This window comes from Halichoerus grypus, chromosome 2 (assembly GCF_964656455.1).
Source record: "Halichoerus grypus chromosome 2, mHalGry1.hap1.1, whole genome shotgun sequence".
NCBI classification, from domain to species: Eukaryota; Metazoa; Chordata; class Mammalia; order Carnivora; family Phocidae; genus Halichoerus; species Halichoerus grypus.
Genome location: NC_135713.1, coordinates 4,060,540 through 4,086,350, shown reverse-complemented (window position 1 = coordinate 4,086,350; position 25,811 = coordinate 4,060,540). Strand labels below are relative to the sequence as shown.

Sequence of the window (25,811 nt, the reverse complement as noted above, 5' to 3'; positions counted from 1 at the left end):
AGAACATTCATGTGAGATCTGCAAGTAAGGTCTGACAATTGAGCAATAAAAACAAACCTCACCTTTTCCCAGTTGAGAAAGGCTCTCAAACAGTTCCGAACCTCTCCTTTAGCACGTTGCCTGGCAACCAACTGCATTGCCTTATTAATCACCGATTGGGAAATAAATATATCATGCCACATGTTTGCAATGAACAAAGTCAATTTCTCTGACTCTGGAAAATCTATGAGAAAAAAGACAAAAAACCTTTAAGTCTGATCAAGTGAATAAATTACAAGCTAAGGACTTACTTTATTTAATAATTTCACTTGTGCCTTGCAAGGTCTCCTAACACTGAAAGGAGGTGCCCGAGGGGGCCCTGCTTCTTACAAATCTGCTTCTTTCTTCCCCAGCCCCTTCACTTTGGCAAATCTTCCTTAATTAAATTTGAAACGTAATGCCTGGATATACAGCACTGCCTTATGAAAAGAACCATAAAATCCCAAACATGAAGCAAAGGTAAGCCTGTCTCTCCAGACTTCCACAACCCTAGAACCTCTCCATTTGTGAAGTGTCATTCAGGCTATTTCTTATGCATTTGGAAGACAGAACTCACCTGTGAAACACATAAAAGGCTTTTGATTTGAAGAGATGTTTTTATATACATTACGGATGATAATCTTCTACTGTGAATGCTCTTTCCCATGGTTGGCTGTTTGTTTAATCAACCTAACCCACATGCAGCTCACATACAATAAAATATACTCTTCTTAAGCATGCAGTTTGATGAATTTTGATGAATGAATATATCCATGTAACCCGTACCACAATCGACAGAGAACATTTCCATCATCCCAAATTCCCATGGCCTGACCCCTTCTAGTGAGTCACGTCACCCCAGATACAGACAACCCTGATCCGCTTACTGCCACTGTAAATTGGCTGTCTTTCCTCAAATGTTCATGAATGGATTCGGATAGCACGCACTCTTTTCTGTCTGGCTCCCTGACTCAGCAGGATGATTCTGCAATCCCTCTGTGTTGCCACACACATCAGCGGCCCCTCACTTTGTGTGGCCACCAAGTATTCAACTGCTTGAGACCGCACACCTGTGCTTCCTTCACCTGCTGACGGACGTCTGTGTCCAGCAATGGGCAGCGACCAGTGAAGATGCTGTGGCTATGTGAGCACCAGGCTAGGTGAGGGCAGTCTCTACTTCTGTTAGATAAGGACCTGCGAGCGGGATTTTGAGGTCATACGATAAATGAATATTTTATTTTATAAGAAACTGTCTGTGTTTTGCAACTTGGTTGAACCAGTAGACACAGATTTTACCGTTTGGCAGGAAGCCACATCTTGTGTTTCCAGAGCAGATAAGTCAAAGCAGAGGCTCACAGTCTATTCTGACCAGCTGTTTCGGAGACAGGATGTCCTCCCGCCCCAGGACCTTCCCACATGCTGCTCCTTCTGCCCGGCAGCCTCTCCCTCACGTTTCTCGTAGGCGCTCGCTGGCATCGAGCTTCACGCCTCAAGTTGAGAAGCCGCTCTGACCAGGAGAGCTTCCCTGACCCCTCAGACTCTCACAAAGCCCCTTCCACGGCACAGTCCCTCACGCAACAGATCCTCAGTGGCTGCGTACAATGCGTTCTTGTGGGGTAGGGATAAGCAGGGACAAGACAAACAGAACCCCTGCGCTGACAGAGCACGCAATCTGGGGAGGACAGAGACAGCACACAAAAGGGTTCAGGCTACAAGGCAAGGGGATAAGCGCCAATGAAGAAAAAGCCAGGAGCCTGAAGGACGAAGAATGGCTGTGGGAGCCCCGATAATGGGGAAAGCTTCTGAGGCAGAAACCTGCGCCCCACGAGCCTGAAGGGAGAGGGGGCTGGCGGTGTGTGACAAGAACAGAACCTTGTCTGCTCGCCTTGCTAGTACCTGCCGCTGAGGGAGCCCCACGAGTGCCGGGGCCACGTGACCGGCAAGGACGGGCCTCACCATACGGGCGGTCTGCATCAGGTTCCAGTCACCAGCCAGGCCCTACGACCTAGCGAGCACCCCGTGAACTACTATGGAGCCCCCCAATGACTGAAAGAGTAAACACAGACACGAAGAGGGCAACAGACGGCAGCCTCATCCACAGGTCTGCATGCTATGGGCACCTTCCATTACCCGCTTCACAAGCCCTGTGAACATCATGCTGTTAGGATGGAAAACCTTCATTGTCGAGAGAAGACTTTCTGATATGAAATTGCATTGCATTTGTATATCATTTCCCTGTTTACAAATGTTTCCCCTGAGGATGTCCTATTACAAAGGATGACTCCTGATCTGCCCCGTTAGCGGGGATGGAAGCAGAGGAAGGGAAAAGGGGACCCCAGGAGAGCCCTCGTATCCACTGCCCTCTGGTCCTCTTCTTGCCATGGGCTCACTAGTCCATTTTAGAGTTCTGCCTTTTCCAGCCAGGGATGCGGCAGTGTGGTCTGTCACTGACTTTACAATCATCCCCTTATCTCGTGTCGCCTGTGTCTGATTCTTCAGTAGCTGCACCAGGAAGAGACAGACAACGCAGTAATGAGAGACCCTCGATGATGTACCAGCGGAAATGTATGTGCTGATACAAGAAGTAAGTTTAAGTCATGTAAATTCTCCCACTGAAAACCAGGCACGGCCTGGCACAGCTAACGCCCTTCATGTCCTCTGGTAAATGCCCAAACATTAATGCTATTTTGAAAGATATGCTGCAATCACTTAGCTGCAAATACAGATCCAAGTGTAATGATGAGGTAAAAAAGCAGTAGCAGACTTCCAATACAGAAATGTCACTATCTAAACATACCTTCCTTCAGTAGGCTGTAGCAAAACAAACGAGCTCTTTCCAAGTCTCCAAGTTGCCGACAAATACCCACATACACTCTGCAGAGGGCGTGAATGTAATTGCGCTCCATAGAGATCTTCTGAATTTTTAGTTCTGAGAGAATAGAGTGAAGCAAGCACTCTGCTAAATGCTGGATAGGAGGGGGAAAAAAAAAAAGAAAGAAAGAAAAAAAAGGCAATGTACACTGGTATTTCTTTTGCCTACTGAAGAATAGCTAAACATGACAAAATTATCTATTAGGGCCGTAAAACGGGCACCGTATCAGACAGGAGAGAAGAGCAGTCACTGCGGCCAACCACCTGCCTGACTCGGCCGTGAACACCCCCCGCCTGGGTGTGCGGGGCAAGAGGCCCAAACCTGCGGGCTGCCTGCAGGTGCCACAGGCCACGTCCCAGCACACCCGCCTGCCCGCCGTCACGGCCACCACGCCAAGCAAGCACACTGCCTTGGTTTTGGCTAAAATAATTTTGTGTGTGTGCATTACACCCACTCTTAATGCTTCTCCCATTCCTGTTTTCTGAACTCTGATGTGCCCTACACATTTATCTTGTTTAGGTCTTACAAATACTGGGCAACGTTTTTTTTCCTACTTAAGAAAAAGGGCATTAAATAATTTGATCCATTTGTTCATTTGAAAATAAATATCTTTTCAAAGTTACATGTATTACTCTGTTTCCTGAAAGTAAACAATCTAAGAAAAATACAAACATATTTACACTATTATGACTCCAAGGATGTGCAGATAACCAGTACAGCAGGATCCATGGGGCACTGGAAATAATCCATACAAGGTGTCCACATGGACACTTGGAAAATGTAACCCTGTAAGAGTCCTAATAAACCAGGTGTGTGAATCTGCACAATGCTCCCACTTTAACTGTCCCTATCTTGAAACCAGGATTTGTTCCCGTTTCATTTGTGACAGGCATTAAAGGAGGGGCAGGGAAACCCCTTACTCTCTTTCTGGAAGACCCTCAAACTCTCAAATGTGTGTGTGCTGTTCACGGAAAAGAAAGGCTCTGTTACAGGAGAATAATTTGATGCTTTGGAGCAAATCTTTTCGAGCCTTTAAACACGCCAGAATTAATGGGAAAAATGCAATTGTAGTCCTGACAGATACTTTTACTTCTTCAAAATTTTAAGGTATTTGATGAATACAAATGATCAAATCGCCAGTGTCTTCTCACGCCTCAAGCGTACAAAATGCTGACTAGAAACAAAGTAGAGGTCACAATGTTCATATGGATAACTGTCGATCTCTAAAATAAAATTTCTGTTCAGGGCAATCTACCACTTTGCTGATAGCAGACAACCTATCCCTGAAGACATGTAATTCCTAACGCTCTTAGAGAAAAGCAGCCACGTACCTTTTTGGTTGTGCTAAATTCATAAACAACTTCCTTCTCTTGATCTCTCATTACAGGCTTTTTAGAGATATTTCCCACATACACGTGACTCCGAATGACAGGTAAGAGATCAAAAGACGACTCTGCGATTTTCTTCAGGGCACCAGCTATGGCTTGGTCATGGGACTCTACGGTTTCTTTTGGGTTTGGAGGCACCTGTGAAACCGTACTGACGGTCAGAAGAGAACCTTCTTCCTCTGTCGTCCCACCCTCAGCTTGAGGGAGGTTCCTCCGGAGGGTCTTGCTGACTCCTTCCGCAGCGGCACCCCCAGTTTCTGGTTCTGGGGACCCGCTGTCCAGCCGCAGTCTCTTGGCGCTCCTCGGCGCAGATGCAGACCACGTCCTTTTCCCACCTGCATCCTGGCGAGCCCCCCCATCTCTGGGCTTCTCCTGACTGCAGTCGCTCCCTGAGCCGCCCCCCGTCTTCACAAAGGCCGTGGACGTTGAGGTAATTGCCTTGAATCCTGTTATCGCGCTGACAGGCCCTGCCAAGCTTTTACAGTCTGCAGACGGACCTCGGGTGAGCTGAATACTCCCCTTGAGGATGCTGAGGGTGCGGGCCCTGGCGGACAGCTCTGGGTACATGGTGTCAAGGATTTTAACGGAATTCTCCGGGGCTCCGGCCACAGCCGTGTGCGCAGGTGCCAAGGGCGGGAGGCGGCCAGGCACAGGGAGGGCATGCTTCGGGGTCGCAGCACAGAACTGCAAGGGTGATGACAAGACCCTCTCGCCGGCCAGGGCAGTGGACGGGGACGGAGACGTGCACGGGGGGGAGAGGCATCCCGGCTCTTCTGGCAAAGGAGACATCATAGGAGGCACTGGGATTTCACACAAGGGAGAAATCTGGCCAATAGGAGAGGTAGGTGAGGAGGGAGAGGAAGTTGCTATCAGAGGAGAAACTGGTTGTGAAGTCCTTGGAGGTGTAGCGACCAGAGGAGCGAGCAAGGGCGGCAGGGGAGGCCCCACCTCCTGCCGGATTTTACTCAGAGTATCAGAACCATCTGTAGGAGTCGATGTGTCAGCATTGGCTAGAATGGTCTGAGTTTGATTTTTCTGAGTTTTTGTGTTCTCTCTTTCTCCTGAAAATGACTGAGAACCTTCATTCTGATTAGCTTCAACTCGGCTCGATGCTAAAGCCTTTGCCGGCTTGTTTGATTGATCTTTGTTTGAAATCTTTGATCGATTCTTATTTTTGCTGAATGGCTCTAGTTTCGAGTTAAAGTATGTGTGATCAGACGCAATAGTCTGAGACTCAAAGTTCTGATCATAGATTTCAGAACTAATCCTTACACTAGGTTTGACAGGCCTATTGCGCAAACGACTTTTATCGAAGTTGGTGCTCTGGCTGCTGCTGGAAATCTCCTCTTGGGCACATGACAGGTTGCTGCCACACTGGGGCTCCTGAAATGGACGGTGACTGGTCTCTGGGGACTTGTCCAAGGAAGTAACGGAAAGGAAGCCAGCTCCCAGGTCTCCTCGATCTGGAGAAACAGGAATGTCCTCGGGACTGTCACACAGTATGACCTGGTCCACATTTGGCATGAGAGCGACCCCATTTATGATGGTCCAGTGGTCCCCCTTTTCAATGACGAGATTCTGATCCTTATTGATAAGCACGTTTATGACTTCGGAGGTCACTGTTGATATCTGACACTGAAATGTCGTTTCTGCCCCCTCCTCGGCACTGCCCTCCGTGGTCTGCCCCACCATGGAGTCAGAGCGCTGGGGGGAGGGCTCTGCCAGCTCCGACAGGACCTCTGCCCCACCACAAATCGGGCTGGTGACATCGGGAACACCCTTAGGACTGCCTGGAGTGACTTTGTTACTCGATGTGCCTCTGGCCGGAGGACGGCCCTTGCCGGCCACGCTGGCTGTTGGAGAGGGTGTTCCTGAAGGGTGTGGCAGGAAGCCACTCACCTCCTGAGGTGCGACGTGCTCTCGGACAGGCTTAGTGCTCAGGCTGTCATGTGTACTTAAGAGCACCAAGTTACCGGCGTCTTTTCCAGGAGAGCTCTCACAGCTGGTCTGAAGCGCCTGGCCGACCCTGGTGAGTACCTCAGACAGCGTTTCCAAGGAACGCCGAGTGAGCTGATCCGTGCTCCTCAGAGGACCGTCATCTTCCTCAGATTCAATCCACTCTTCGGAGGTTTCAAGGGTTTCTTCTTCACAGAGCTGCTTTCTGTACTTCCCTCCTGAGAGTTCACCTGCCTTTAAGTCTTTGTTCATTTCTTTATATAGGGTTCCTTTGCTCGAACATTCTGAAACAGAGTCCCCTGAACTATAATCTCTTAACTGACAACTTTCGAGAAACATCACGACCTCCGATGTAGAAAGTCCGTCCACCTCAGGAAGAGTACTGATGTTGAAGTCCTGCAGCGCGGAGGTCAAGCACCCCACCTCGACAGAAGGCCTGGGCTCGGCTGCGCCAGCACCGCGGGCTCCTGAATCTTTTCTGGAGGCACGGGCGGCACCTTGCTGTCTGTCCCCCATCGCGGCTTCGCACTCACTCTCCCCCTCGCTGCAGCTAGGTGCCTCACTCTCCTCCACCTCAGTGTCGCCACCGCCTGCCTCCCGAATGCCCGTGTAACACAGAGCCCCAGCGAGGCCACTCTGGGGGACAGCATGCGTCTCTTCATCTTTTCTGAGAATGGCCGATGGAAGAGCAGTCCCTGTAGTGCCTGGACCTTTAGGAGAAGCACTGCCAGGAGTCTGAGATGGCAGCTCTAGAGACTCCAGGCTCTGCCGGACACGAGGAGAACCCTCCGGGACAGCCAGGGCCTCACCACTAGATCTGCCCGTGCCACCACAGGGTACTTCATCCACAGGAAAACTTCTCGACACTGGCACTTCTGTGGCGGGAAAGAGTCGATCCCCATCCAGCCCAGAGGAGTCCAGATCCGTGGCATGAAGGAGCAGACTTTGCTTCTGCACTGCTTCCTGTGCTGAGGCTTCCGTCACGACGTCTTGGTTTTGGACCGGGATGTTTTTAGAAGAGAAAGACAGTCCGCAATTTGTGGAACAATGAGAATTTCCTACTGGTAAAGAAGCACTTGGAAAACTGAAATCTAATTTTCTCCATGAGGCGGAAACTTGTGGCGAGGTCCCTTCAGTAGCAGCTGCCCCCTGGGCATCCCGTGCCATGTCCTCTCCTTCTCTGCCACGGCCGGCTACAGATGACATGGGTGCAGCCCCAGGACCGGCGCGTGCTGCTCCGAAGGCAGACTCAGTCCCCCGCCTCCAGCGCTCCGGTCTAGCACTCTGTGCCGTGTCAGGCCTGGCCTGCTTGGTGATCACGGACACTTGGTTTGGCAACAGTGATGTAGCAGCCCTGAGCCCCACAGCATTATTTTCTCTAGCAAGTTCAGGCTTGGATGTGGATCCTCTACTCTCTAAGGATGGCACTGCCTTTTCTACCTGATGGTTGGTCTTCTGTTCATATTCTGACTTAGCTCTCAGCCTTTCTTCCCCACCTCTCCTTAACAGATCACTATGGTGCCATGAAGGGCTTTTAACAAACCCAAACCCACTCTTGGTCAAGCCACGCTGAGACTCTAGCAATGGTGTAGAATCCGCCCTAGTCAGGGGGAGCTCAGTTCTGGGACCCTGACTTCCACACTGTGCCTCTTTCATAGCTTTTATAAATACAGACTGTGCAAGTGAACAGACTTTGGGCAGGCCTTTCACAACGTTTGTGCACCCGACCTCAGTGCTGCTCTGATTATTAAAATTTGATGCTCCCAACTCAGGGCTCAAAGCACACAAGGTATTCTCCAGATGGTTCTGTCCGGCAGGACACTCTGGGGGCTCAGGCTGCAGATCTAACATGTTCAAGGTTTCAGCTTGTAACTTTTGTTCAGAGTGATGCAGTTCCATAGGGGTAACTTTAGCAGGAATGTGTAGATCATGACCATACTTTAACCCAGAGGAAGACGGGGAGTCACTGCAGACAGACGATGTTCCCGAGGTAGAAGAGGAAGAAAGCCTGGCGTCAACACTGAGCCCTGTGGCACCCATTGCATCACCTGCATCGTCCTCTGGTTCAGGTGATGCTCCTAAAATGAACCCTTGAACATCTCTCTCCTTCCCCAATACTCTACACATTCCCTGAAAGTGGTCAGAGATCGACAGATGATCTGATTCAAGAGGGATTTCATTAGTTAGCATCCACTTAGTAAACTGTGATTTGGGTGATCCTATCATTTTGGATAGTAGGGTTTTTCCTTCAGAATCCATGAGCTCACTGAATGGCCTCTTGCCGAGGGGAGAACACACGTCAGACTTCTGGAGGGCCTCTCCCCTGCCCTGTGCCCGGCTGCCAGACGACGTCTCAACACATACATTTCTGATGGGCTCATGAAGCATGTTCTCAGTCTGCACTGACTTATCCGCCTCTCTAACCTCTCTCTGTCTTTGTGCCTCATCTAAAACGCCTCTTCTCCTATCACTCGTCGATTCAGATGACACCATCCAGTGTTTCTCACGAGCTAAGGAGTATGTGGCTGAAGGCTCTCTCAGTGTTGCTGTGAATGTCCCAAACCCAACAGTTGTCACTTCATTTACTTCCAATGTAGTCAGAGCTTGGGTGGCTTCATGTGATTTGAGCTTCTCCTCCCAGGGACCACTACTTCCTTTACTTTTTCTGGATGAACCAAAATACTGTGATTCAGACGTCTCATCTTCTGAAACAGACTCAGAATTTCTATGTTGGGACGATTCATTATCACTGGAATCTGTATACTCTCCAAAGTAGGTTTCCTTAAAAATGAATGAGTTATTCTTATTAGTTAAATATTAATTGAACTTACTAAACATAGCTACCAATTAAATGCCTTAAATAAGTGATTCTTACTAAATACTAACTGAACTTACTAAACATAACTACCCATTAAATGCATTCTTGAAGAATCCTTTAAAACGCAGTGAGGAAAGGGTAATTCCCTGTCTGGAAGCTAGAGGTAGGTAGACGAACTGCAGTCTGAGCACCAAGCTGCCGCCGTTTCCCTGACCTTGCCCCCGAGTTCCCCAAACTCCCACCACTCGCTCCTCCCACAGTAGACACAGCCAGGATTAGGTCTACTCTCCGAAGGGCCAAACATTCCGAGTCTCCAGCTCTCCCTCCCGGTTCCCGGCACAAAAGGTGTCCGACTCGGGCTGCACAGCCTCTCGTCCCCGCTTCCAGGTCACTCCCCCGCAGGCATCCAGCTCCAGCGCAGCGGGACCGGCCACCACTCTGGGGGACGTCTTGTACGTATCTCGTGCCCACAGGTCCTCATGCCTAGCCTACGTCTGGGATGCTGCTACCAAGCAGACAGGCTCTACCTCTTTCAACAGTATGCACACTGACACTGCTCCTTCCCACACAGCCCGCTCTCCATCTCCGCCCCAGAAACCCTAAACAACCCCTGGGCAGCCCCTGCTGTCTTGGCTGAACAGCCCCCATCACATGGCCCAGCAGGAAAGCTGGTTCCTCAACCGCCTGGCCTCCTTCTGAGCACCACGCTCATGGTTCTAAAATCCTATTGCACGAGTCCCCTTGCAAGCCCCATGCATGCCTCGGATCCACACCTGACACAGCACCCTCCCACCCAAGCAGGGCTGCTGCTTTTCTTTGCTATTTTCCAGCCTCCCCACCTCCTCCACCTCCCTAAACACCACACTGAAAACCTCGTCAAACGCTGCTCATTCACCCTCATAACATTTCTCAAACCAGTCCCACCTCTTGAACCCAGTGCTGCTGCAGGGATGAGAATTCGAGAATGCTGGCAGCTGCTGATTCAGTCAGGGATCTCCCGCGCTATGCTCTTGCCTCTGTCCAGACTACCCCCACTCCCTACTCGATCACACGGAATCTAAATAGAAACTTACAACTGAACATCTATCATTAAGTCCACTTCCCAGGATCCACCAAGGACTTCCCACTGCCCTCACGATAAAATGGAAAGTCCTAAGGGCACAGATGGCCTCTGCGGACCTGGGAAGTGTGAACATTCTCTGGCACAAACTCACCTTCAGTCCCATGACTCTGTAAAGAGCTCCCCCACCTGAAGCACCCCGACCCTCCTGAACACTCAGCTGGGCCTTGTCTTCCCAGAGCATCCTTGCCCCCCGCCAGCCACCTCCCTCGGGAGCCAGCCTCTGGCCTGTGTCCTCTCCAGCCGGTGTGCCCCCCAGCCCGGCAGTCTCTACCAAAGTGGTGCAATTGCCTGCTCCCTCCTCCACCCAACTGCCACACAAGATCTAGCAACTGGTAACCATGGCCTGTGTCACGTCCGTGTTCCCAGGCCAAGCACAGCCCCTGAACAGAACAGACGTACAATGCTTCCTGAAAGAAGGGAGTGACTCAGAGCAATGCATTTATCTGCTCCTTAAGCCAAAAAGCATACAAATCTGCTTCTCAAGACTAACTTCCTAAGAATTTACAATAAACCATTCTGCAAACACATGTAAAGGTGCTGAAGTCATCAAGCAAAAGCGGGGAATTTGGCAAACACAGGTTAATGGGCATGTATGCTACGTACATGGATTCCCCATCTCTGAAAAACTCCAGACCTGCAAACGTGCACTTAATCCATTCACTGCATTAGGTGCCAGGCGGCAGAAAGAAGAACAATTAGAACACAGTCCTCCCATAAGGGACTACGAATTTGGTCGTGGATAAAGACACACAGAATGCAACCTTAAGTGAGCATGTCATGTGATCCACGTTGATCCAAAGAGCGCTGGCATGCCCTAGTCAGCTCTCACGTCCGTCCCCAGTAAAGTCTGGCCTGAGTATCACTGAGCAGCACCCCCTGAGTATGGCTAAGGTGTCAGCATGGGGAACGTGCCCGCATGATAACTCAAATGCCAAGTGCAAACTCACAGGCGCGAGCGAAGAAGGTAATGTGCTCAGGGGTGGTAGGGACAGCAGAGGGGGCGACGGCACTGGAGACAACAGAGGAGGGGGAAGTCTGAAGAAATCAACGGCTGCCTGGAGATCTTCATCGAAACAGTGATCACGATCAGAGAAGTCAGTACTGTCCTCGTCGTTCCTCGGCACGGCGAGTGCAGGATGCTGGCCCTCGTGAGAAACGTGGTCATCACAGTGCGCGGCTCCACTGGGCCCCTCTCCCCCCACACGTCCACACGCAGAGAAGTCGCCCTCTATTTCCATGGACAGTTGTGCCAGGCACGTCTGCACAGCCGCAGCTCTGAGCGGCCGGCCTCCCGCTGGAGGAGGCAGGCCGTCATCCCTGGACTCTGCGGGTCCGGGGTTTTCTTTGGCAGGTTTCTCTGTAGGAGAAAAAAGTAAATACCAAACATCTGTAACATCAAGAAAACTTAAAAAAATTATCCTAACTGTTCACAATGCTTTATTGAAGAAACCCAAATAAGGAGAAACGTTTTTTAAAAGGCACCCAATCCCTTCCTACAGATTACCCTGTAAGACCTGAACACATTTCATGTAGGTACACTTCCCTCACAACAAGCAGGACAAGAAGGCAGGCGGGCGGGTGGAGGCGATGCCCTGTGGCCCACGGGCAGCAGGGCACACGGGTGGAAAGGCATCGTGGTGGTGGGAACGGGCCTGGATGGCACGCTCCCCCTCTCAGTGACTACCTTTCCACACAACCAGCAGCATTCGGAGACACAGCTTTGTGCAGGGAGGCTGACAGGGAACACAATTTCCTCTGTCTGAAAAACAATCAAGAACCAGCCAACATAAAGCCTACCCAATAACGATATTTGTACAATGCTGCAATTAAGGGACTCAACAAGGCACGTACATACTTTGTGTATTACAGTGCAATAGGAAAGTTACTGTAAAAAGCCAGTGATTTGGGGGTCTTGATTTTGGTGAACTTCAAGTGGTACTTATTATCAGTGAAGACATGGAAATAAGTAAAAATAACCATTTGTAATACCTTAAAGCTATAAAAATATGTTTTACATAAGGACTCAAGGCTCCCTGGAGAAGTGACTGACTATAGGGCTGGGGAGGGGAAAATACAAACAGGGGCTGAAACATCTTGCAGAGTCAGAAAGAAGTTCTCCAAACAGGCTGGGCTATGCCTCAAGGGCCCAGGAGCCAACCTGAAAACAGTCCCGATAACCAAAGCTGGAATAATTTGAACGATGAAATAAATAATGGTAGTTATGAATTATAATGCAGAGAATAAAGAATTCCAATTAATTAATGTAGAAGGAACGAGAGAAATACAAAATCACTATTAGACTAAGCAGGCTTCAGTGGTGGACGCTAAAATCAGCGGGCTAGAGTGGGAGAAAAACAGACTATCTGCAGAGTATCCATATGTCTCCCGCAAGATGTTTCACAGTAACCTAACAGTAGAGAAACCTGGCAGACACCACCTTAAACAAGTGGTCCTGCTCTCACCCATGTCATCCATCCCCCCATCCCCTCCCCGGTACAATGTCAGAGTGCGGAGAAGAGCGCAAAGACACCACTGTGGAGTTCTTGCTGTAAAGAAGTCTTCACCTAATATGAGAAAACAGCACACAACCCAAAACTGATAGGTTTCCTATGAAATGATGCTTCCTCTCTGAAAGTGGGTAAGACAGGAGACAAAGCGACACAGATGAACCGCCAGACTAGGGGGGCGGAAGGCGGAGGGCTGCTAGGTGCAACATGGGCTCCGGGGAGGGACACATGCCCAGAGACATCCATGTGACCTTTCGCTTAGCTAACAGTCTTGCACCAAGGGATAAATTCAGGGGAATCTGGATGAGGAGTCTAAGGGAATTCTCTGCACTGTTTTCTAAAATTTTCTCAGATAAAAACAAAAAACTAAAAAAAAAAAAAAAAGTGTATTTTAAGACTGAAGATTCCAAAGACTCCATGCTTTCCTTTCTACTTGAAAAAGTTAACATAAAGCAATACACTTATCCCTCAAAATAGTTTGCTTTTAAATAAAAACACCGAATTATGAAATGGAGAGCCCTTTTAATAGTACCTTGAACAACGTGAAATCAAGTGCTTAGGATAAAATACGACTGCTAGCTGCCGAGGCAGACTTAGAGCCCCGGCCTGCTGCTGCGCGAACAGATGAAGACACGGACCGTGAACCGCAGGGGCTGGCTCACGAGACGCAGGCGCCACCTGCTTGCACTTGCAGTGCCACCACGCAGCAGGCGACAATCCAACAGGCCTCTCTCCACCTCACAAAACCTCACTGCGTCAAGCACAAATGAGAATCAGCAAATTGCCTGGTAACATTTTTCTGAGGGAACTCTGCCTTCAGAAGCCTGAGAGCGAAAACTAGGCACACATCTCTACAGATTTAGATCCTCAACGATCTGTGAATTCACAGGAGCTAATGATAAGAAACCAGTAAAACGAAAAAAAAAAAGAGTTAAGGAGCACTTTAATCTTATGCATGAAGGCTAACTTCTCCCCATCCACTCTGGGATGACTAATACCTATTTCCAAATCTTAAATCCTGAGTAGGGTGTGACTGAGAACATGGCAGAAGGCCTCCACAGCTTTGCCTGCGGATCAAGATAGCCCACAGATGAAGTCAAAACTGAAAATTAGCGGACGGTGCTGCAGAGTAATCATCTGACGTGACGTGACAGCAGGAAAGGAAACCGCTTATCGGACAACACCAGTATTCTAAAGGAGACTGAATGTACAGATCGGCCGCTATCAGTTCAGTTTTGGCTTGTGTGCTGTTACAGGAAAAGTAAATTCAGTGAGGCCGCTACTGGATGGGTGACGCTCGTGAAATGATTCAGAAAGCACCATGCCTCCCCAGTCCTCTGCATGTTCCTGCCACAGACACTCCCCTGTGTGTCCTTCCAGCTTCGCATGTCCTCTGATGAAAGCCACTATTAAGAAAGTAAAAGCCGGATACACTTACTGAGACCAGAAGCCACACTGAAGTTTGGAAAGGAGCTCTGTAACTGAAAGTACCCAATCCAGTTTATTTCATTCTTTCAATGTCAGATTCAGGAGACAGTAAAAGCTGAAGGCATACAATACCCATGGTAAACATTTCTACTTCCATGCATGAAATGTACTTCTGGAAGCTTCTCTCTCACCTGTGATACATCGGCTGCCTTCACCAGGTAGTCTGTGTGTTGTGTTTATGCAGAGCCAGAGTTCCTTCAGAAGTAGCTTTACTTTTCCTGTGAAAAAGAGTAAAGTATTAAAGACATGTCATTTGGCTCAATCTACAAAAGGCCGAAACACACACCTGGGAAATCAGGACTTCTCAGGGGCTGGGGAAATAACTAGGCACTGAGATATCTTCCCCAAATCCAACCACTATGCATAACTGGCTAAGCTGCTGATGGGAAGGCCTGCAACGCTCCAGCTGAATGCTGAAGACAGGCTTATTTTTTCCTAGGGGTGAGGGGAATGGGAGGGCACAGAACTCAAAAGACTAAATCTACTTGCTGGTAAAGGTCTTTATCACCTTTTTGTATGAATGGACCAAATACACATTCTTGGCACTTTCTACAGAAAGTGGTAAGAGATAAGGGATAGAAGCAAAGATATAATGACCGATGTAAGAGATGTTGGCTCTACATTTACTCTAAACAATAATAGAAAAGCACCCCTCAGTGACATGAGGGTGTCAGAAAACCCATCAGAATTGACCATGCTGGGTAGAGCATGCATCTCATTGATCTCAGGGTTGGGAGTTCAAGCCCCACACTGGAGGTAGAGATTACTTTAAAAATCTTAAAAAAAAAAAAAAAAAAGATTTGGCCAAGCTCTAACTAACCTGGCGGCTTTGTGGACAATAGAAAATCCATTAATAGTCTTAAGGGGTAACAGGGTGGAAGACAAAAACGTGTGTATAAACACATGGAAAGAAAGAGATTATCACACAAACGAGCAGACACACAGAGAAACACATGTTTTTAGAAGGAAAGTGAAAGCCTTGGAATTTTTATAAATTTTCAAAAGGGTCAGGATTCCTACAACAGTTAAGAACCATTGGTTGAGGTTGAAAGGTACATATTTCTACAGATTTAGATCCTAAATGATCTGTGAATTCAGATCGTTTTAACTATGCCAAGCCTAATGAAATTCATAAAACTTTAGGAATATGACACTATGGTTTTAAAGTGAGTTTAACATTAATACGTACATACAATCCCAAAAAATTCCCAGAACAAAAACTATTCATAAAAATTTAAGTATGAATAACTTGTGGTCAAATATGCATAAAAAGACCAACCACACTAATAAAAATTCAACTAAAGATAAGCTTTTAAGTATTAGATAATTTCAGGCCACCCCAAGTTCTATTATTATAGTTTCCTTGAAGTTCTTAAATTGGCCTGAAGCATGTATCGAAAATACTGAAATCTTTGATCTAGTTCTAGAGAAGATAAAAGACCAACCTTCTAACACAAAATATCTGCAAGAACTCACAAATTTTGAAATAGGTCAGCCCTATTTAAGCTGGCAAACAGCATCACTCCACAAAGAGCGTTGTCCCCAGAAGAGGGGACCAGGGTAAGTGGTGAGGACATAGTAACAGGCAAGCTTAAAAAGTTTCCTATTTCCAGCCTCTCTGGAGCCCAATCAACTTCTGACTGTCACTGTGTATGAGGCACGTCCATTCTTGAGTTCCAAAATTCTGTGATCAAGTAACTTATCTACATTGTGATTTAACCTACCCAAAAGCCTGCTTCCAAATACTGTAATCCCCTTTGCTTAAATGACCTGACCAGGATCCCTGCTTATTACGTATACCCAAAGCAGCAAACAAGGAACCTTAAAAAAAAAGAGAAAAAGTTACTTTTCTATTCCTATGGAGGCTATTAAGCAGAGCTATGCCTATTCTAACTGAGCACTCATTCACCACTTCTAATCTGACAAAACAGAACTATCCATTCCCAGTAAAGCAGAAAAAAAAAAACAAAAAAAAAACCACTTCATTCCTTAGCTGTGAAGAGAAAAGCTCATTATGTTGAACTGCACACCTTCCGCCAATCCCGTACAATCCTGCCTGAATCAAAATCTAAGGCGTCCATGAGTGTCTCTGCACTCGTCTGCTCCACTGAGCTGTGTGGCGTTACACGAACACCAGGCTTTCACTGTGATACCGTCACAACTGTGTTTGACAATCTGTGTGGGCATGAGCCTTGCTCAGGTTTTTCCTTTTCAAAAACTTGATTATTCCGAACATCTATTCTATCCTGCTAAGCCTTCACCATCTGCTTGTCCTTTCCCATCTAAAACCTCAGTGGGATTTGAGTAAGACTGGGTCTTTAGAAATACATCTGGGGAAACCTCACATCTTTACACCGTGAGCCTCTGATCCAGTAACAATGCTCACTCACGTGTTCTGGTCTTTCACCCTCTTCCACGGCTTCACGGGCTTCCTCATAGAAGCCTGGCGCCTGCTTTTAGGTTTTCTCTTCCTAGGCATGACGGTCCCGTCGCCTTAACGGGTTGTTCTCATTCCGTCCCTATTCTGATAGGTTGAGGATGGCGCACTCGGTGTGCTCAAAGTATGTATCAGCACTCTGCCAAACTCCCATACTTGTTTTCAAGTTGAGTCTACCTAGACGGTCTCATCTGTGAAATAATGACAATTCTGACTCTTCCTTATTAGGACGTACAGACCCTGCTCTCCCCCCACTGGCTCCGCTGCACAGAGCAGGGCCCCCCGCCCTGTGCGTACGGAACGCAGGGAACAAGAAGCGCGTGTGACGGTAGTCTGACGGTGAAGACTAGGCTCTTCAGCTTTCATCCTCCTCAATTTCAAAATGTGTTTTTCTATCATTACCTCACCAGATATTTTTTAATGAGGAATGGGTGCTGATTTGAGATGATCGTATCATTTTTCTCTTAACCAGTGGTTGTGGTCTTCCTGAGATAAACCCCTAAATCATAATGTGTCTGTATTCTCTATTACTACGAGACTGGAGTTTTCAAAATTTCATTTGGTATTTTTGCAGCTGTATTCCTAAGTGACAGCGCATGTGTGTGCATGTCATTCTTAGCTGGCTCTGGTGCAGGGCTATTTGAGTCTAAGACAACGACATGAAAAGTAGTCTATATTTTTCTAAGTTCTCAGAGAAACAAAATAACAATAAAGATATTAGTCTTATTCACTGAAGCCTTTATAGAACTCACTTGTAAGTCATTCGGATCTTGTATGGTATTAGATCTTTAACTATTTTTTTTTTTTTAATTTCTTCTGCATTATTTTTCTGTTCAGGTTTGCAACAACGATCCCAAGTCAATCTGAGCATGTTTTCCTTGAAAATGGTCCATTTCACAAACATGATTCAATCTGAATATAAATGTGTGAATTCAGAAATTCTCTCACTGTGGCTGTTCATGGCTTTCTCCGTCATGCTGCTTTTGTGTTTCTGTTCCTTCCTTTCTTGATCAGACTTGCCGAAGAGCTGTCGGTTTCAACAGCTCTGCAAAGATCCAGCTGTTTGTTTTAATGGGCCCAAATCAACTGCTTTGGCTCATTAACTTAGGTTTTCTTCTTCATCAACTCCTTCTTTCCACTTTCATGTTTCTGTTGCATTTTCCTACTTTCCTGTCATTCTTGCTTTCTGTAGTTCTTGCTTTCTAAAATAATCACGGAAGATTACTCATTCCTGTGAATACCATACTGAGAGTATCTCAGATTTTAATACTGCCCTATGGTTGTTTATTTCAATTTTAATGTTCTCTGCTACCCAAAAGGAGTCTGTTTGTGTTAATGCATGCTCACTTACCAGACAGGTTTGGAAAGTCGTGGGGTTTGGCGGGGGGGTGGGGGGGGGTCAGGGGGAGGGAGAGATTTTTATTAATATCTTACTAAATATCAGTATCATAATAATATCTCATATTAGGCTGGAGTTTCCGTTGTCTAGCAAAGAGTCAGCTTTCGGGTAAGTTGGAAAGTATTTTAAAGAATTCTAGGTTTGTGGTTTAAAAGAGTTAGATATAAATCGTCAATCCTAAAATCACAAATCCAATTCCACCTATTTTGTCTGCTTTTACAAACAATGGTCTCTGAGAAACATACCAAAGCCTCCCATGGAAACAGGTAACTATTCCCTCTAGAATTTCCAGGCATTTTACCGTAGAGTTTCGTGTTCTTAGTCTATGACAGTAGCATCTTCTTGGTGAACTGTACCTTTAAGAAACCTGGATATTCCCTTTTAAACCATGTAAACTCAGTTCTAGGCTTGAATTACTTTTTGCCTGGTTACTGCTTTCACGTTAGCATTTGCTCGAAATTTCTCTATCCATCTCTCTACATTTAATCTTTCCACTTCATTTGATTTTAAAAATACTTCCTACTAACATGCCAGAAATAAAGATCGTACACAAAATCATGCTCAACACCTGAAAAGCCTTTCCAATATAAATATTACATGTGTATCCTGCTCTGAGATGGGTCCTTCAATTATTTCTTGGTGACCTTCCCTCCTTAGGGCTCTGGCCTCCCCTCGGAGAGGTCCTGGTATGTGACCACTGTGACATCTACGATCTTGTTTTCCATACTTGAGAACCCCACTGGCTCAATTTCATTGCAGCAGCCGATTCTTTAAGGACACTAACTCTATATTCTTAACATTTTCTTCCCTCCCATTCGTGATTCAATACCGTTTCCTCAGGGTTTTTCTCCTTGGTGCCTTTCTTCCCCACGACTCTGCTTCTCAGTTTTAGATGAAACCTGAGGCAGGTCATCTTTGAGAGCCAGTGTATAATTCATCAGCCTACATTCCTCTGGCAATACATGCAGGTTCTCATTTCATGGACCTAAGGGACCCTGCCTTCGGAGGGAAGGGATGCAGAGTGAAGCAATTACAAGGATTTATACGGAGAACGTAAATATCTAATTTTCTGCGAACAGGAGTGGCTATCCTTCAAAGCAGGTGCAATTACCCAATTTTCTGATTTTCTTATATCCACACCCGCTCAGAGTGCCTCCTATGTTGCAAATGACACTTCACAGAACTAAACTTTGGGCCACAACGTGTGGATAAATGCCAGAAGCTGTTTTTGAAACCAGAAGGCTATACATTCTTCGCCCTGAATCCATTACCTGGCAAACCACTAATGTCTTGCTCTGTCTCCCACTCCCTGCACCTCTGATCTAAAGAAACGGAGGGCTTCTACAATCAAACTTTCTTTATGAAGCCTGCTGTTTTCTCTGTAATTTTGGGTTTCACCACCAACTGATACCATCTGCTTTACATTTTCCTCCACTGGTAGTAAAATTTTAACTCTAAAAAGAGTATTTTTTTTTTTTTTAATTTTCTGCCATCTCTAATGGATTTAGAAGGAAGGAAAGGCAAATGTGGCATTCAGGTGGCCTTTCGAAAAGTGAAGTCAACCCAATAGTTTCTAACTTGTGAATTGCTTTCAGAAGTACAGATGAGCCTTGAACATGGGGGACAGGGGTGCTGACCCTCTACAGAATTGAAAATCCACCTGTAACTCTGACTCCCCTAAAGCCTAACTACTAATAATAGCCCAGTGTTAACCAGAACCTTTCCTGTTAACATAACAGGCAATAACATGTATTTTATACATTGTATGCATCATATACTATATTCTTACAATGAAGTAAGCTAGAAGAAAGAAAATGTTAAAAAACCGTAAGAAAGAGAAAATACATTCATAGCACAGCACTGTGTTTATAGAAAAAAACCCACATAGAAGTGGACATGCATGCAGTTCAAACCAGTGTTGCTGAAGGGTCAACTGTATGATGAGAGAAAAGTGTTAAAGATATACTTAGCAATTAGGAATTAAATCCCCCAAGGTCCACAGGTAAATAATTAACAGATTCCTCAAGACTTCATGTATTTACCTGGAAGAAGTAAAATGTACAGCAGAAAACAATCACCCTCATGGTGTGGGAAGAGAAAACAGAATGCAGAGATAGAGAGCAACTCCGAGGACACAGGGGGAGGGCTCAGTTTTAAATAGCAAGGCTTGAGAACAGTCAAATCCTAAAACAAACCCGTTGGTCCAAAAGAGAAGATGACGAAAGCAGCAGCTGACCGCTGGCTGGGAGAACCAAGCCCGGCAAGCCCTCCACTTCCCTGGGCAGCACCTAGGACTCAAAGCCTGGCCTTCCACACAGAGGGGCAAGGCAAAGAGGATTGAAGCATGTGGACCTAGGCAGCAGTGACAGTGGGAAACGGCAAACAAGTGCCCAGGCAACCGAAAGGTGTTAACTATTAAAGTCTTGAGCACAGGAAAAGGTGATCTTGTGCTCTGAATTAAAAACAAAAGTAAAGGATGAAGAGACAGGGTAAAGGAGGCTTCTAAAAATAAGCTATATCCTTGTGGAACAATGGAAGTGGTTTTAGTAATCTCTACTTGGAGGAAAAATAACACATCAGTAACATAAAAATACCATTATTTCCTTATTTATCATTTGAATTCCATCTCCACCAAGAAAGTGAGATAGGTAGAGAAGAAATCCATATTCTCCTTTTTTAAAAATGAAGAATGAAACGCAGAGAAGTAAATGGCCAAGGATCACACAACTAATAAAGAGAAACATTAAAGCAAACATTTCAATTTCTCAGCACCTGGTGTTTCATCTTCTTGCCTACAACGTTAACACACTGCGTGACAAAATGAAGACTGAAACATCTGTGACTTCCCTGTTCCACGACCACTGTCTTACCTCCCCTTACAACACTTGGCTTCCCTCCAAAAATACACTGGAGGGCTTTGATTCCAGTTTTCCTGCCTGGCCTTAACAATTTTTATATACTTGGCAGCCAAGAAATTTTATAAATTAACTTGGCAAACTGTAACCTAATAAAAAACTATACTTATTTATTGCAAAGTATGGAAATTATACCACGGACTAGTTTTCATTTCCCAAACAATATTGCTTTTTGACTTTTTCATTCACCGGATGTGATCAGACAGCAAGGTGATATAATACATACAACAGATCTGACGAATACGTAAAATAGGGTATGACTTCTCTAACATGAATATCTGCTAAACCTAGAAATTCTGCAATTACAGGTAAGAGTGACAAGCAACCTCCCAGACCACTGAACGGCACAGAAATTAATAAGAAATCTGTAATATACTCACTTTTATCTATGCTTCCATAAGAATCACTTGAAATTTGTGTTCCAATGTGTCTCAACTCTAAAATCATGGGGAAAAATACAGTTAATAAAGAATATTGCATGTCAAAACAGAATTTTCAAGCAGTAAGTGAATACTCACCCTTTTCATTTTTCTGTTTAGAAAATTCATCGAGCCGTTCCTGTGGAAACAAAGTGCTGACAGTGTTTGTGAGGGGTAGGGGGAGTGTAGGCATCCCACACCCAGTCTAAGGGGGTAGCCCAGCGGCGCTCTGGACCACTTCCACCAGGCGGCCCCGCCCGACTCCCATGTGATGAGGACACTAAGGAGCCCTGAGGCCGCGAGTGTCACCTGGGTGCACACTATTATCTATTACCTGTGTCTTCTTAAATTCCTTTTCAAGTATTTTCTTCTCATTCCTCAGCTGCTTGAAGTCCTGCGTTTGCTTGACAGCAGCCTCTTTAAAGAGCGCAATGAACAAGACACACAACAATTGACCAACTTCACAGCTACCACTAAGGAAATACTCAAAATATCATCTACTGAGAGCTTTTCTCATTTCATAAAACTTTGAAACAAATTTTGTAAAAAGTTACTGTTCCTTCAGCACTTCCTCAGTCAGGGATAAATGCAGGAACATGGTTTGTTTAAACTGTTATCTATAAAACCACAGACTTGGCAGAGGCCCCAAGACGCCTTTGCAATCCCAGCAGGAGCCAGCCCACGCCCTCTGGTCAGGCAAGAACCCAACACACATGAACTTTCGAGAAGGAGGGGCACTGCTCCCTCCTGCTCTTCAGCAATAACCAACATTCATGTTTCAGAGATTTTAGAGCTGTGGTTTCATCTCGGAATATAGTCAATACCATCCTCTGTATTGGGGAGGAGGGACAATCTTCTCCATGCTTATTACAGTGTTACTTCTTCCTGGAACTCCCTTCAACAAGCTAATAGTTCTAGCTGCTAATACCTTTGTTCTAGATCTACTTTTAAGGTATTGTTTTAGCTCTTCCCTGGATCTTCAGCAAATTCTTCAGTCTGGTTTTTGGTTCTGAAGCACATGGTCCAAATATATTATTAAGAATCTAACCAGCATTAACTTTACCTGAGTATGTTCATACACAATTGCCATGAAAACTAAAATCCCATAAAACACCATAGTAACAATCCTTTCCTGACTCCTCTAATGAGCTTGAGTATTTCTTTACCTGATTATTAGGCCACATCGCTCACTAGGGGAAAATATTTTTGTCACATGGGAAGTAAAGGCTACAATTCTCTTCAAAGGAAATCTGTCCTAAAAGGTGCACATAGTCTGAAATGCACAGGCATCTCAGATCTCTTTAAAACATTTCCTTAGATAGAAATTTATCTCCACATAGGAGCAAGAGAAAGCCATACTTAAAAAGAACACAGTGATGTCATATTTACTGCCATATTGTCAGTGTTTGTGCAAAAACCAAATCAGAGGAAAAATTGTTACCAAAATATTTGTAGAGTTTAAATCTAAAAACCTTGGGCTCAATCTAGGTAAATTCATGACTGGAAGTATCTTCAGCAAGTTCTCTTCTATATGCCCCGATCCAGCTAAATTTAAATTCTTCACACTCCACATGAAAAACGAACCATGCTCTGAGGCAGAGCACCATCACTGTGTCATCACTATCTAAAAACATCAAGTTTCCTGGTACTAAAAGCAGTAACCTTTTCTTTCTACTAACCACTTACTTCAGGAAAAAAATGAAAAGCCCCGTAACATGTAAATCTCAAAATTAAATCCTTTTACTGACTGCTGCTTTCTAAGGTACAAATATGGACTGCCAGTATTTTGAGTGCGCAACATTTCAAAGATCTGGCATATGCCATTCCCATGTTCCTATCCGGAAACGGAGAGGAGTATTCAAACTTCTCCTTAATGGTGGCCTTAGCGCGATCATTCGGGATGCACCCTCGAAAACCCGATGACCCAGCTACCAATCAAGTCCTACAACTCTGTACGGGCATCAGTGATCTGTGTGAAGACCAATGACTTCCATTAGCCAGACAACAATAGTGCTAATTACCTTCCAGCTTCTTCACCTTGGCTTCTAGTTTCTTCTTCCTAATAATTTTATAAATAGTAAAAATAAATAAATAAATACACACACACATACACACACACACACAATTCGTGGCTTTATTTTTTAATTATTGAAATATAACAAAGGAATGTTGGTCATGATGAGCATTGTGCATCAACCACTGAAATCATCAACAACTGTTATGAAAGTATAGTAAACTAAGAGAGAACAGTACGCTATTTAGTGTGTAATATTTCTAGAAAGAAATCTGTATTTTTCTGCCATGCCACATCTGGGAGTCTCCCTGGGCCACAATGGCCTCATGTCCAGGCCAAGCTGATGTTTCCCAGTGGTCTCCTAGAACCAGTCCAGCATCTACATCAGCAATGTCACTCTTGGGAGCACGCGTGGCAGTAGTGCTCACAATTCCATTTTATGGGAGGCAGGGGCTGGAGAGCTGCACCAGTTTTCAGATAGACTTTTGGGTCAGAGAAGGCAGGTAACTCTGAGAAAGTCTCTGAGGTACCATTACATCACACGTACATTTGACTACTGTGTGTGTAGCTCACAAGATCTGTGAATCATGTGACTATAATCACTTGGATGCTTTCAAAAAGCTCTTTTTTATTAATGGTAACAAAGACGCCCATTCCACAGGATACCTGTTAAAGTCCCAGTACAGAGGAAGGAGCTGACGATCATGTTTGAAAACACATAGACAGGTGTGTGTATGCACGAGTACAGACATAAACACTTCTATGGAGTTCTTTCTCATGCAGCTCTTTAACAAATCAAGACTTATAATCCTTCAGGGGAGGTATAATTTCCACTTGACAGACGTAGAGACTAATGCTGAGTGACTAACTAGTTTAAGATCACAGTTACAGCCCACAACCCAAAGACAGAGAGGAGAGAGACAGTACTGATTTAAGGACCAGCCATTTTCAGACATGAAAACCGTATGTCCACAGTCATTTTAGAACTTACTGAGCATCAGTTTTCAAGCATTCTTCTTTTACACGTGCGTATTCCTGGTGAGTATCTTGGTACAACTTCAGAGAACTCTAAGAGAAAGATAGCTGTTGTCAATTTGAAAGTCACTGACCATCACTGAGAATTTACTTGGACCTTGGTAAGTGAAATTATTACCATTTAACAATAAGAAATCAACCAAATGAATACATATATTGGACAGGAAACCAAAGTATATTCTTCGAACATTTTAATAGAGATAACCAGATCCTTAACAGATGTAATATGATTAATAGTCTCAGCCAACAAAGCTACACAAGTTAAGATGTACTAATTTTAGGGCAACTCCAAATATTCCTAAGACTGAATAGCCAATATTTTTCTCAACCAGTTAAAATTCAACAAAATCTGCTCAATAAATATAAGCTATCATTACTACTACATAAAAATATAAAGCAAATCATTATACTTAACAATCACTGGGAAAAATGTGCTACCACCACTCAGCAGGTACATCCTGACGGCCACCATGGAATGGGAAAGAGTCTGTCACTGAGCACTGTATCCCACTACAATGTGCATATGATAGATCTTTAACTGCCACAGCTCTGAGATGGATTCTATGGCCCCCTTTTATAGATGAGGAGTCTGAGGATCCACCAGCTGACTTATTTTTCCAAAGTCACAGAGAATGAGTAATTAGCACTTCTCACTGAGGTCCGACTCCAAAGTGGATGCTTCCTCTCAGATATGGCTGACAAGACTGTTATATATTAGAGGCAGACAAAATTCAATGTTGTAGTTGTTTCTGTTTAAACTTCAAGTAGTTAAAAATGTAATAAAGACTTTCTACAGAAGTAGGAAAACCAATCACTGCTGAAATATATAAGACCTCAGATCAGTGCATGGCATTACTAAAATAGTACAAGTCGATGCCTGAGAGGCAGAGACACCATCATGAAAAGAGCTCTGAGAACAGCTGAGAAGCAGGCATCATTCCAGCTCGGACAGTATATGTCTCATGCAAACCAACTAACTTTATTAGCCTTCAACTTACGTTATCTGTAAAAGCTATGAATTCTCTCCTATGACTCCTGAAAAGAGTAAACCAAAATTTATACCAGAAAGCAAGTTTACAGCATTTTTCTTTTGTACTGCCCCCAAGCTTACAACATTTTAAATAACTGTTTTACTGCAACTTGATTTTGAAACAGAGAACATGATCTCTTCACCTTTAAGTTTAAATTCTTGCAGATTATTTTACACTTACAGCAAGACCGATGTGAAAAGGCAACCAACGCGAAAAGGCAACCAACGCAGGACACACAGAGCCCTAAAAAGTCCCAGCTAGAAGGTTCCTCTGCAGAATCTCAAAGAACACATAAGCAACTAACACAGCATCACAGAGCTAGTAATTACTGTGAGGACCAAGCCATTAATCAACTAGTTCGATGTTCTCTAAACAGAGGAATACACTTTGT

At 45.2% G+C, this 25,811-nt stretch overlaps 1 protein-coding gene across 2 annotated transcripts in view; it reads right to left on the bottom strand.

The window, feature by feature from the left end:
- Positions 1 to 25,811, bottom strand: part of ICE1 (interactor of little elongation complex ELL subunit 1) — a 56,383-nt gene that overhangs the window by 13,888 nt on the left and 16,684 nt on the right. For both annotated transcript variants that reach the window (XR_013445468.1, XM_036104089.2), the window contains exons 6-15: positions 24,346 to 24,422; positions 23,362 to 23,399; positions 21,675 to 21,757; positions 21,440 to 21,479; positions 21,302 to 21,358; positions 14,302 to 14,388; positions 11,123 to 11,532; positions 4,222 to 9,015; positions 2,816 to 2,984; positions 63 to 223 (exon numbers count right to left, since the gene is read on the bottom strand). Coding sequence is in view for 1 of the 2 variants with exons in the window: in XM_036104089.2 (XP_035959982.1) it covers positions 63 to 223; positions 2,816 to 2,984; positions 4,222 to 9,015; positions 11,123 to 11,532; positions 14,302 to 14,388; positions 21,302 to 21,358; positions 21,440 to 21,479; positions 21,675 to 21,757; positions 23,362 to 23,399; positions 24,346 to 24,422 (5,916 nt within the window). In the remaining variant the exon portion in view is untranslated. The remainder of the gene's footprint in view (positions 1 to 62; positions 224 to 2,815; positions 2,985 to 4,221; positions 9,016 to 11,122; positions 11,533 to 14,301; positions 14,389 to 21,301; positions 21,359 to 21,439; positions 21,480 to 21,674; positions 21,758 to 23,361; positions 23,400 to 24,345; positions 24,423 to 25,811) is intronic.